Source organism: Staurois parvus, unplaced genomic scaffold (assembly GCF_062004578.1).
Source record: "Staurois parvus isolate SC_StPar_1 unplaced genomic scaffold, SC_StPar_1.0 ptg000525l, whole genome shotgun sequence".
Classification (NCBI taxonomy): domain Eukaryota; kingdom Metazoa; phylum Chordata; class Amphibia; order Anura; family Ranidae; genus Staurois; species Staurois parvus.
Genome location: NW_028318321.1, coordinates 4,489,002 through 4,502,045, shown reverse-complemented (window position 1 = coordinate 4,502,045; position 13,044 = coordinate 4,489,002). Strand labels below are relative to the sequence as shown.

General features: G+C 43.5%; 1 protein-coding gene across 1 annotated transcript in view; it reads right to left on the bottom strand.

Moving 5' to 3' along the window:
* KNDC1 (kinase non-catalytic C-lobe domain containing 1) overlaps positions 1-10,000 on the bottom strand; it is a 177,408-nt gene extending 167,408 nt beyond the window's left edge. Inside the window, exon 1 of the mRNA XM_089690280.1 lies at positions 9,754-10,000. Coding sequence (XP_089546406.1) covers positions 9,754-9,993 — 240 coding nt within the window. The 5' untranslated portion in view covers positions 9,994-10,000. The remainder of the gene's footprint in view (positions 1-9,753) is intronic.
* Between the last annotated feature and the right edge of the window lie 3,044 nt (positions 10,001-13,044).

Here is a 13,044-nt window from a genome sequence, read left to right as displayed (position 1 = left end):
ACTGTACTGCTAGGGTGACAGTATGTAAAAAAAATAAATAAAAAATAATAATATAAAAAAATAAAATAAAAATGTAAAAAAAATGTTAAAAATTATAATTTTTGCTTATAAACTAATTTGGATTTTTTTTTTTTTTACTAAAAAGATAACGGAATAAATTTTGGCTAAGATTTATGATGAAATATTATTTATTTGCAAAATTTTATAAAAAAAAACACTTTTTTAAAAAAATTTTTGGACATTTCATTTACATAGCAAAAAAAATACAAATCCCAGCGGTGAATAAATACCACCAAAATAAAGCTTTATCTATCTAAAAAAAATGGTAAAAAATTCATTTGGGTACAGTGTTGCATGACCGCGCAATTGTCATTCAAAGTGTGATAGCGTTAAAAGCTGAAAATTGCCCTGGTCAGGAAGGGGGTAAAAGTGTCCGGTCTGGAAGTGGTTAAAACTTTAGTCTTTTCTTTTACTAGGGCCCCTCCCCATGATCTTGGTTTTAGCTTCATGTTTACATGGACAATGCCATTCTTTTGAGTTCAGTTTTATTACCTGAACTGACCATTCAGCTATAGATCCAAGGTTTCTTTTTTCTGTGTGTACTGACAAGAGAAGTATTTAAAGAGGTGTTACAATTCAACCTGACGCAAAAAAAAAACAAACAAAACAAATGCACATTAACCTTAACAGAGTTTCTGTATATCATTTGGAAAATTCTATAAGCAGCACTTAGGCTATGTTCACACTTTTGTTGTCTCTGAAAAGTGATCTGCCTTAATCACTTTAAAAGACAGTAGCTAAGCAGCAGCTTCTAGGCGTTTGAAAGACAATCCTGCCGTCTCCTAAATGCCAGGTTTTTTTATGCTTTTTTCTTTGCCAAACTACAATTTTTAATACAACAGATGTGCCATTACCATTGAGCCAAGCATTTGGCTCATGATTGTGATGCGGCACCATTGGCTTGAAGGGGCAAGTCCAGGGGCGGACAGCCAATTCATGGGGCCCCCGGGCTATAGGGGATCATGGGGCCCCTGTGTCCTCACCCACACTCAAACCACACCAAAAAAAAAGCATTTGAAAGTTACTAGGGGCATCTCATGGGGCCCCCTACTGACCCTTGGTCCTCAGGCAGTGCCTGAGTGCCCAAATGGTCAGTCCGCCCCTGGGCAAGTCTGATAGGTGATACAACCTGTTAACTCTACAAGCTGCATGTAACACCTAGCATTACAGCTGCAACTGAAGAACAGCCACCCCTGGCTGTATAGATCAAACCGCATTCCAAGAGCTTATATGTGAACTGGCACTTAGATAGGCAGCTGGGGGCAGTAAAATTGCAGATCAACTGCCTGATTTTATCGCCCTCTGGCCACAACACAGATATATAAATTATATAATACTAGAAATGACATACAAAATATAGAACACTAGACATATTTAGATTCATGCAATGCTTTACCTGTAATTAATCAGCTACAGAACCTGTGTTTCTCATAGGTGTCAGATTTTAAAGGGATGAAGTGGTAATTCTACTTTATATACCTGCAAAGCTGCATCAGCACTGATAACACATTGATTGGAGTCAATCTTCTCATTATACAAACATGAGGGAGAGCGAGCAGCTTCCAGGAACAACACACAAAGCATTTTTTTTAAGTATTCTTCAAGCAGCATTGAAACTTGCAGAATGTTAGCCAACAGCTCACTATCAGCTGTTCTTAACGCTCTACAGACTGGAGAATAATGGTACTTTAGGCCAAGTTCACACTGTAGTACTGCAGTAATGCAAGCCTTGGTGCACTGTGGTGCCATTCATTCTTAATCTTGCCAAAAGATGTACTATGCAGAGGGTTGCATTGCAAAAACAAGTACAGGCACTTTTTTGGTGCATTAGGCAGCACAAATGAAAGGCTGACGTTAGAAGTTGGTTGGCTACCATGCACAGCTGCCCCAGATTTTGCACTCTTCAGTTCTAGTAAATCAACCCCTATGCGCCTAGGTTGAAGACTACTGAAAATTCCCAACTATTCAACTACTTTGATTTAAAACTCCGGACAGATAAGAGACAAAAATAATGCAGGTCTGTATTCATTAAATGGTAAGTTCACCTTTGGGAACATGTAACATGTTTCCAATGCTGCAGCCGCTGTCCGATTTCTCCCCCCACCTCCTCCATGAAAGAAGTACGGGGAGAAGTTCCCTGTACTAGCTGCCACTTTTTAAAAACAGCACGGCTGCATCATTCATTCAAAGTATTCTGTGAATGAATGAACTACAAGCCCCGACAGCCTTAGTGGCTGTCGGCTTGTGGTTCTCAGCGAACTACCATGATGCTGTGGTAGTTTATGGAGTCTTCCTATCCGTGTATCTGCTTCCCCATACATCCCATAAGAGACCTGCATGGCACCAGCGATTGGCTGCAATGCCTTACAGACTCCTGCAACCAAAAGTGACACAAAATAACAAATGCACATTTTTGTACCTGCTAAAAAAAAAGTGCCTTTTTTATTATTTTAGGTCAAAAAGTGAACTTATCCTTTAAAGTATAACTATATGCAAAACTTTTTTTTTCATTTTAGATAGAGCAAGGGAGGGTTATAACCCCTGTCAGATTATTTTTTTTTGTCATCCGTGTCCCATTGCGGAGATTTCTCTTTCTCTTCACTTCCTGTCCTATAGCCAAACAGGAAGTGAGAGGAAATCTCAGCAAATTCAGAGAATCCCCCAGTCACCAGAACCAGGGTCTCCATTGGAAGATTTCCCCTCTATTACTTTTCTGGGGACAACCCAAAATTTGGGATTTTCTTTCACTTTCAATGATAATGGTAAACATGACCACTCTATCCAAAACGAAGAAAAAAAAAAGTTTTACCTTTAGTTATACTTTAAGACATCATGAAACTGCTTGCATGTCGAAATTCCTAAGTACTAACAAGGAACATGCTAATAGGGGGAGAAAGCAGAGTGATAGAGGGATAATCTCTTCAGTCTGCTGCTTTTCCTTCACCGTCTGTTTCCCTTGAGTTCAGCTGTAATCATGCAAAACTAGTCTAAGGAAATTGACATAGTAGTGAAAATCAATCGGAGAGACCTTTTAGACTTATTAAACATTAGACCTATTTTTGCTGTGATGTCACAAGTTGTGTGAGCCAAGTAAAGGGGAAGAATTGAACTAGAATTCCAGGTTAAACCCAACTAGTCTTAAAAATGCTCCCTGCTTACACCTATGCTGAGTAACTGGTGTAAGAAAGATGTATATACTTACCTTTTTTCAGCCAGCTCCGGTCTGGTCACCCAATCCCCTTCATCAGCCAGTAGTGGTTGCAGGGAAGAGAAGAGAGCGCACAACAAGTGGTGGTGTCACCTATAGGCTCCTATGACCAATCCATTGTTGGCTCTTCCTCCTCTCCCTTAGAACTGCTACGGACTGCCACAAGGCAGCCGGACTGGACCAGAGCTGGGTGAAAAAAGGTAAGTATATACACTCACAGGCCACTTTATTAGGCACACCTTGCTAGTGCCAAGAAAATATCCCCCACACCATTACACCACCACCAGCCTGAACCGTTGATACAAGACAGGATGGATCCATGCTTTCATGTTGTTTATGCCAAATTCTGATCCTACCATCTGAATGTCGCAGCAACCAGTCTGTCCATTCTCCTCTGACATCAACAAGGCATTTTTCGTCCACACAACTGCCACGCACTGGATATTTTCTCTTTTTCGGACCATTCTCTGTAAACACTAGAGATGGTTGTGCATGAAAATCCCAGTGGATTAGCAGTTTTTGAAATACTCAGACCAGCCTGTCTGGCACCAACAACCATGCCACATTCAAAGCCACTTACATTCCTTTTCTTCCCCATTCTAATGCTCGGTTTGAACTTCAGCAAGTCATCTTCACCAAGTCTACATGCCTAAATGCATTGAGTTGCTGCCATGTGATTGGCTGATTAACAATGTGTGTTACCAAGCAATTGAGCAGGTGTACCTAATAAAGTGGCAGATGAGTGTACTGTACATCTTTCTTACACAGGTTAGCCATCATGGTCAGAACACAGAAGTTGTGGTTAGCCTGCAATTCTACTTTAAATTAGCAGACTTGTATAAGGCTTGACCTATACTACCCCAAAATATGCAACATCTGCCCTGAAAGATGCAACATCTATCTATTCGCTAAGGGCATGTCCACATTGGTGGCAATCAGGGCAGGTTTTGTATGTTCTTTCTGCCCTTGAATCACCTCCAAGAACTGTGGCAATGCTACAGAATGGCACAGTACAGGTGGAAGTTCAAGTGTTGTGGAGTTTAAAGAGGAAAAAAAAAAAGCTCAAGAATAGCAATGGGTGGAACATTCTAACCTAATTGTAAGCACACGTTGAAAAACTGCACACAGACTCTTAGAAAACATGAAGTGCATTTGCAAGCGCTCAATATGTGCCACTAGTGGGGACAAAACCTTCAGTGGTCAGCTGCACTGCAGCCCCAACCCAAACAGCTGTCATCCATTCTCCAAACTGGACTGTCAGAGTTTTCCCAACTATTCCTGGAAATCAGTGCCATGAGAACAGATTGTTGTTCAGATGTTCACAATTTCAGCATAACCTATGTTCTGCTCAAACAATGCAGAAGTGAGAACACCATCCATTGCAATGAATATGTTGTTCTGATATAGTTGTAAGGAGACCTAATATGAAACAGGAAACCATGCGTATGGATTTTATTAGAATTCCATACGTCCACCCGTCTCATGCAATAGATATGTCTACTGTAAAGCTATAAAAGGGCCATGTAATATAAAAGGGATCCCTGCCAATGATTCTGTGTCTGCCAACTTTCAAGTTTTTATGATTCCCAAAATCCTCACCAAAAAAAAAAAAATCACTGGCATGACCTTATAAGTGACATGGTCAAAAATCACTCCAATGTGTTTCATGTGTGTGAAAATGTAACATTGATCAGCATTCCATGTGTGTGAGATATAACATTGATCAGCATTAGAAGTGTGAGATATAACATTGATCAGCCTTAGAAGTGTGAAATATAACATTGATCAGCATTAGAAGTGTGAGACATAACATTGATCAGCATTAGAAGTGTGAGATATAACGTTGATCAGCATTAGAAGTGTGAGACATAACATTGATCAGCATTAGTAGTGTGAGACATAACATTGATCAGCCTTAGTAGTGTGAGATATAACATTGATCAGCATTAGTAGTGTGAGACATAACATTGATCAGCCTTAGAAGTGTGAGACATAACACTGATCAGCATTAGAAGTGTGAGACATAACACTGATCAGCATTAGAAGTGTGAGACATAACACTGATCAGCATTAGAAGTGTGAGACATAACACTGATCAGCATTAGAAGTGTGAGACATAACACTGATCAGCATTAGAAGTGTGTGATATAACATTGATCAGCATTAGAAGTGTGAGACATAACATTGATCGGCATTAGAAGTGTGAGATATAACATTGATCAGCATTAGAAGTGTGAGATATAACATTGATCGGCATTAGAAGTGTGAGACATAACACTGATCAGCATTAGACGTGTGTGATATAACATTGATCAGCATTAGAAGTGTGAGACATAACACTGATCAGCATTAGAAGTGTGAAATATAACATTGATCAGCCTTAGAAGTGTGAGATATAACATTGATCAGCCTTAGAAGTGTGAGATATAACATTGATCAGCATTAGAAGTGTGAGATATAACATTGATCAGCATTAGAAGTGTGAGACATAACATTGATCAGCATTAGAAGTGTGAGACATAACATTGATCAGCATTAGAAGTGTGAGATAGAACGTTGATCAGCATTAGAAGTGTGAGATATAACATTGATCAGCATTAGAAGTGTGAGACATAACACTGATGAGCATTGGAAGTGTGAGATATTTAACATTGATCAGCATTAGAAGTGTGAGACATAACATTGATCAGCATTAGAAGTGTGAGACATAACACTGATGAGCATTAGAAGTGTGAGATATAACACTGATCAGCATTAGAAGTGTGAGACATAACACTGATGAGCATTAGAAGTGTGAAATATAACATTGATGAGCATTAGAAGTGTGAGATATAACATCGATCAGTATTAGAAGTGTGAGATATAACATTATTCAGTATTAGAAGTGTGAGATATAACATTGATCAGCATTAGAAGTGTGAGACATAACACTGATGAGCATTAGAAGTGTGAGATATAACATCGATCAGTATTAGAAGTGTGAGATATAACATCGATCAGTATTAGAAGTGTGAGATATAACATCGATCAGTATTAGAAGTGTCAGATATAACATTGATCAGTATTAGAAGTGTCAGATATAACATTATTCAGTATTAGGCTACATTCGTGCGGATAACTAGCCTTGATGCAAATGACAGCAGTAGAAATCTGCTGATTCCTGCAGCTGTGTCTTCCGCCCGTGAAGAACAGGAAGAAGGGAGGTTGTCATTCAACTATATAAAATGTTATGACTAGAGGGATTACCAGCAGGAGGAAGGGGACCCCAATTCCACCATACAGATATTGAGTTATCAGAGAGATCCTGAGCAGGAGGAAGGGAGTACAGATTCCTCTATATAAATCTTCAATTATCATTAGAGAATACAAGCTGGAAGAAGGAGACCCTGATTCCTCTATATAGATATTTAGTTATCATTAGAGGGATCCCCAACAGGAGGAAGGAGGTCGTAATGCTCCTATATAAATGTTTACTTTTCAGTAAAGGGACTACCGGTAGGAGGAAGAGGGTCCTGATTCCACTATACAGATTTTTCATTATCTCTAGAGGTATCATTAGCAGAAGTAAGGAGGTCCTGATTACCCTCTATAGATCTTTACTTATCACTACAGTAATCATCAGGAGGAAGGTAGTCCAATTTTCTTTCCCTTACATAAATATTTGGTTAAAGTGGAAGTAAAGTCATTGCATCTACAGGTAAGCCTTTAATAAGGCATACCTGTTGCTACTGTAAACACCTCCTAAACCTGCACCATTTAGTACATATTTACTTCAGCAGTATCACCGACGCATGATGTGCCATCCATTGACAGTGCTGTGCCATGGCCTCAGCGCCCACACACATGACGTCACCGCAGCTCGGCAAGTCAAATGCTCGCAGCCCAGAAACCCAGAAGGAAGACAGAAGTCTCAGGGAGCCATGAGAGCACTCCACTGGAGGGCTTCATTTTCAGGTAAGTCTTTCAAAATGTGCTAATATACGTTCTCCAGCAGGAGGGAGGTCCTGATCCCCTATATAGATCTTTAGCTATCAACAAAGGGATCACCAGCAGGAATTAAGTAGTGCCAATTTCGTCAAACAGACCTTCGGTTATCGCTAGAGGGGTTACCAGCAGGGGGAAGGAGGTCCCGATTCCTATATATATTGATCCTAAGGTATCACTACAAGGATGCCCAGTAGGAGGAAGGAGGTACGAATTCCTCTATATAGAACTTTAGTTATCCCTAGAGGGATTCAAAGTAGGAGGAAGGGGGGTCCTGATTCATCAATATACAATTTTTGTTATGACTATAAGGATCACCAGCAGGAGGAAGGAGGTCCTGATTCCTCTATATAGCTTTTTATTCATCAAAAGAGGGATGACCAGGAGGAAGTCCTGATTCCACTAAATAGAGCTTTCATTAGATGTCTCAACCAGGGTGCCCAGGCACCCTGGGGTGTCTTGAGGTTTCTTCAGGGGTCCTTTGGCAAAATGTATAAAAACTTGTATACAAGCCTGCAGGTGGAACAAGCCTGCCTTTTAGTTACACAAAGCCACAGGTTTTTATTGTGCACCATTATGACCAGGGGCAGACTGACCATTTGGAAACTCAGGCACTGCCTGAGGGCCCAGGGTCAGTAGCGGGCCCCACGAGATGCCCCTGGAACCTTTTTCATAGGCTTTGAGTTTGGGCAAGGACACAGGGGGCCCATGATCCCCTATTGGCCGAGGGCCCCATGGGTTGTGAGTCCGCCCCTGATTACGACCTTCTAGCTGCCGGTGTCCTGACAACCAATGACATTACCAGTTGATCAGGAGGATGTTAGCTGCCTGCACAGTATCCTAGTTTGACCCTCCTATGTCCCTTTCCATCAGTGCTGGGGTCACATTAGCTCAGTGATGGAGAAAAACTGAGGGAGTAGAGAAACACTGGAATACTACTCAGTACCAGTGTGCAAACATGTATGTGCTTTGGAAGAATAAATCACCTCCAATGTTGGGTGTCCTACATGTGTAGATGTTGCTGCATTATGTACAACAATTAGAATAGCTTTTCACATTTTAAAAAGGGGTGCTCCTTTAAAATTATGGACAATCTAGAGGCACCCCATTTTAGAATTTTAGAATGGGGTGCCTCAAGACTATCCATAATTATAAAGGGTGTCTCAGGACTGTCCATAATTTTAAAGGGTGCCTTGACTGAAAAAAGGTTGAGAAACACTGATTTAGAATACTGTCCAGTTCTGAGGACCTTGCTTACAAAAAGATATTGATAAGATAGAACAGGTTCAGAGACAGAAAACAAAAATAGTGAAAGGTCTGAGGTATAAAGCATATCAAGAGAGACTTCAGGAGCTTAATGTGTATGGGGAAAGAAAAGAGGAACATGTCTGAAACTTTCAATGGCACTATTCCTCCCGCCCACACCAATGGTGGGGCACTATTCCTCCCGCCCCCACACCAATGGTGGGGCACTATTCCTCCCGCCCCCACACCAATGGTGGGGCACTATTCCTCCCGCCCACACCAATGGTGGGGCACTATTCCTCCCGCCCACACCAATGGTGGGGCACTATTCCTCCCGCCCACACCAAAGGTGGGGCACTATTCCTCCCGCCCACACCAATGGTGGGGCACTATTCCTCCCGCCCACACCAATGGTGGGGCACTATTCCTCCCGCCCACACCAATGGTGGGGCACTATTCCTCCCGCCCACACCAATGGTGGGGCACTATTCCTCCCGCCCACACCAATGATGGGGCACTATTCCTCCCGCCCACACCAATGATGGGGCACTATTCCTCCTGCTGACACCAATGATGGGGCACTATTCCTCCCAATAAAACCAACCAATGATGAGGCGATATTTACTTCCACTAATGCTAGTGCATTTTCCACTCCCACTGGCCACAGTTTGGCCTCCCTAAAGCCTGAAGGAAAGTAAACTGGCCATTGCCTAGAATATTTGGAGACCCCTGCTCTATATTATTGGCCCAGCCTCTAGATCACTGGTCCCAGCCTGACCGGTCAGCTTCTAACTACCGAGGTCCACCTGGGCTGGTACTTTGCATTTATGATCCAAAGCACCCCCCTTTTTCATACCCAGAAATGAATGTTCAGACATCTCTTCTCCTCTATGGAGAGATCCAATTACCTGCCGGCTGGGACAATCTGGCTAGGCCGCTTGGTATCCCCCCGATTATGAAGAATGGTGGTGGTGTGGAGGTGTCCAGACTCTGCGATGGTCACCCAATTTGGTACATCATCTAGGGGGGCACGTATAGGCCCCCCTCTGCACTGGGACAGGCTGTCACCCTACAGCCCCATCCTGTGCTTTGGGGGAACTACAGACCCCAGCATGACCCGTCAGCCTCTGATTGGCTGGGCCTGTGTTGGGGAGCCACAGGTTGGCTGTGGCTGGTGTAGAGGTTGGGGGGGGGGGGTTGGGTACCCGGGGCTTAGGGCGGAGAAGTGGTCACCATCAGGTATGTACATTGCTCACCTCATCCTCCAGAAGGGTTGGCAGAGGCTGGAATTCATAGAACTCTTTCCCTCCTCCTCCTCCATCTTCCTCTCCCCCCTCCTCCTCCTCTCCTTCTTCTTCTTCTCTGTAATATTCAGGCACCTCGGCCTCCTCCATTCCCGCACACGCCACAAGCACCGGTACGAGCCCGGCAGCCCGGCCAGCTCCGCGGTTATTACAGCCGCTTTGAAAATGTTCGGAGCAGTCCTCGCTGCGCATGCGCCGTGCTCGTCTTCTTCCGCATTTCCCCTAATCTCAGCGTCTCTCCCGTCACCTGGTAACGTGACGTCAGTGGCTGCCAGCTTCAACGGGAGCCGGAGACTGACCTCGGCGCCCCCTGCTGGCCATAGGACTGTGCCACAATGTTTGATATGTAGAGTCCCACAGTGTGCTACTGACTGATGCTCATTGTTATTCATTGTTATCATTTACCACTTCAGCAGTTTTCCTTTTTTGTACACATATAAAAATCTGCATTTTTGACTATTATATATATTTATATCAAGGATCAGTAAAAACATGCAGAGTCTCCGCCAAACAAGACCTGTTCATGTGCAGGGAACTGCTTTTCAACAGTAATCATAGGCGTGCGCACAGGGTGTGCCAGATGTGCCTGGGCACACTCTAATCACCCCATGTGCATTAGCATGACTGCTTTGTGTGGTGGCGGGAAGATGAAGTGGGAAGATAACTTGTACTGGCTGTGCCAGAAGTGAAGTGATCAATGGGCCGGGGTCAAATATATGTAGACAGACACAGGGGTGTTTGAGCTTTAGGTTGCACACTCTAATACAATAGGCTATGCACACTTATCTGTAACATGTAATGCACACGGCTGCGGTGCAGTGCCCAAGCCTTTCATTGCTTAACACAGATATTCAGGAGGTGACATATCACCTCAGAGCCAGAAGTCAAATTCTTTTGAAATGGGGTCCACCACGGATCACTTTTCAGAGAAAGTGAACACTAATGCTGTCAGTCACTGGAGAGGCTAGTGTTGAATGGACTAGCACATTTAGGTAGATTTACTACGCAATTGCAATTGTACGCAAATGCACCACAAATGCACATGAATACACATCAATACTTGTAAATGCAACTTAGTAAAAAAAACTATTTAGAATAAATGAAAAACAAATTCCAAAAAATGGAGAGCTCCATCCCCTGATAATGCTCATGGGCAGCAGATAGTGTCGGGCACAGGGGCGGACTGACCATTTGGAAACTCGGGCACTGCACGAGGGCCTGGGGTCAGTAGGGGGCCCCAGGAGATGCCCCTGGTACTTTTTTCATAGGCTTTTTTGAGCTTGGGCAAGGACACAGGGGCCCCATGATCCCCTATTGCCTGGGGGCCCCATGAGTTTTCAGTCTGCCCCTGGTCGGGCAATGTCTTGGAAAGCTGATAGTGGGGTGGGGTGGGGCGGGTCAACTTTTGTGTCGGGGATCACAAGTTTCAAGCTACGTCTCTGGTTTGTTATATACACAACACTCTGTGATTTTGTATGAGAAGATTGTCTGGAGGAGAGTGTAAGGCAAGAGCAGCCCTGCAAGTGTGAGCCAGAAGGCTAATGTACATTTAGTTTTGTGCCATAGAAATGCTGGAAATCTCCTGCTAGGGAAATCCAAGTGATTTGCTGGAACTTTGTTTTTTAAAGCAGAACTTCACCCAAAAGGGGAAGCTCCACTTGTTTGCTCCCCCCCCCACTGCCACATTTGGCACTTTTTTGGGGGGGAAGGGAGAGCAGATACCTGGTTTTGATAGGTACCCACTTCCAGTCAGATGCGTCATGGCAATCTGAGCCGGAAGTTCGGGCCCCGGCTCCTTTCCTAACAGCCTTCTGGGACATTTTATAGGCCCCAGAAGACTGCAGGACCATTCACAAAGCACAACGCTCAAAGAAATGTATGTGCAAGAACTGTGCATAGAATCACCATCCCCTCCCTCCTAGATTGTAAGCTCGAAAGAGTAGGGCCCTCAATCCCCTCATGTTTTGCATTGTATTGGTATTGTTCTGTCACATGTTCTGTCCCCCTCTGTAATGTACAGCGCTGAGCGAACTATTGGCGCTTTATAAATACTGTATAATAATAATAATAATTAGGACCCTGTGCGTATCTACACAAGCAAGTATGCATACACGTGCGCATTAGCGTGAGCGTGTTTGTTCTGGTGCCCAGTGGCCTATTTAAAGCCCTACTGGAGTTAGGATCATTGCTGAGTGGTTGTCAGCTCCCTTTGCTTGTGACCTGATCCTGTGTACTCCTGTATTCTGACCCAGCTTGATGAATCCTGCTTGTTTCTGAACTCCTGTTGCTGACTTTGGCTTGTGATCCAACCTTGTTTTATTCCTGCTGTTCTGGTACCCTCTCTGCTCATCTGATACTGATCTTGGCCTGGCTCTGAATCTGCTCCGGGTTTCCACTTTGGTACTCCTGCTGTCTGGTTGTTGCTGACCTCTGCCTATCTGACCAAGCATCCGAGATCCTGTACCTGTCTGCTGCCAGCTGGTCTTCCTCAGCTCCGCATCTGCTATCAAGACATCCTAAACCAGATCCCCTTCAGGCACCCGTGCCACTCTGAGCCCTGTTATACCCTGTTAGCATTCCCAGGGGAAACAGGACAAGAAGTGTAAGGGCAGCCCTCCCATCAGCTTGGCCTCGACCAGGTACATGACAGGTACACCTAGCTAGAGCCAAGAAAATATCCCCCACACTATTACACCACCAGCCTGAACTGTTGATACAAGGCAGGGTGGATCCATGCTTTTATGTTTTTATGCCAAAATTCTGACTCTATCATCTGAATGTTGCAGCTGAAATCAAATGCCCATTCTCCCCTAACCTCTGACATCAACAAGGCATTTTCATCCACACAACTCCCACTTACTGGATATTTGCTCTTCTTCGGACCATTTTCTGTAAACCCTAGAGATGGTTGTGCATGAAAATCCCAATAGATCAGCAGTTTTTGAAATACTCAGACCAGCCAACAACCATGCCACATTCAAAGTCACTTAAATTTCCTTTCTTCCCCATAAAAATGAAGGAAAAATCCTTAAAAAGAAAACTTAATGCAGCCACCACATCTAAGATTTGGTGAGATGAAATTTAATACAAATTAAAGCTGAAGTAAACCTTCCTATCCTTTTCATGGAAGCTGCCATCTTAGCCTCTACTTAATTTGCACACGTGATCAGTTATGACACCAGCCATTTGATGGTGTGACAGTTTGAGAGCACAAGCAGATGTGACAGCATTCCCAGCATGCCA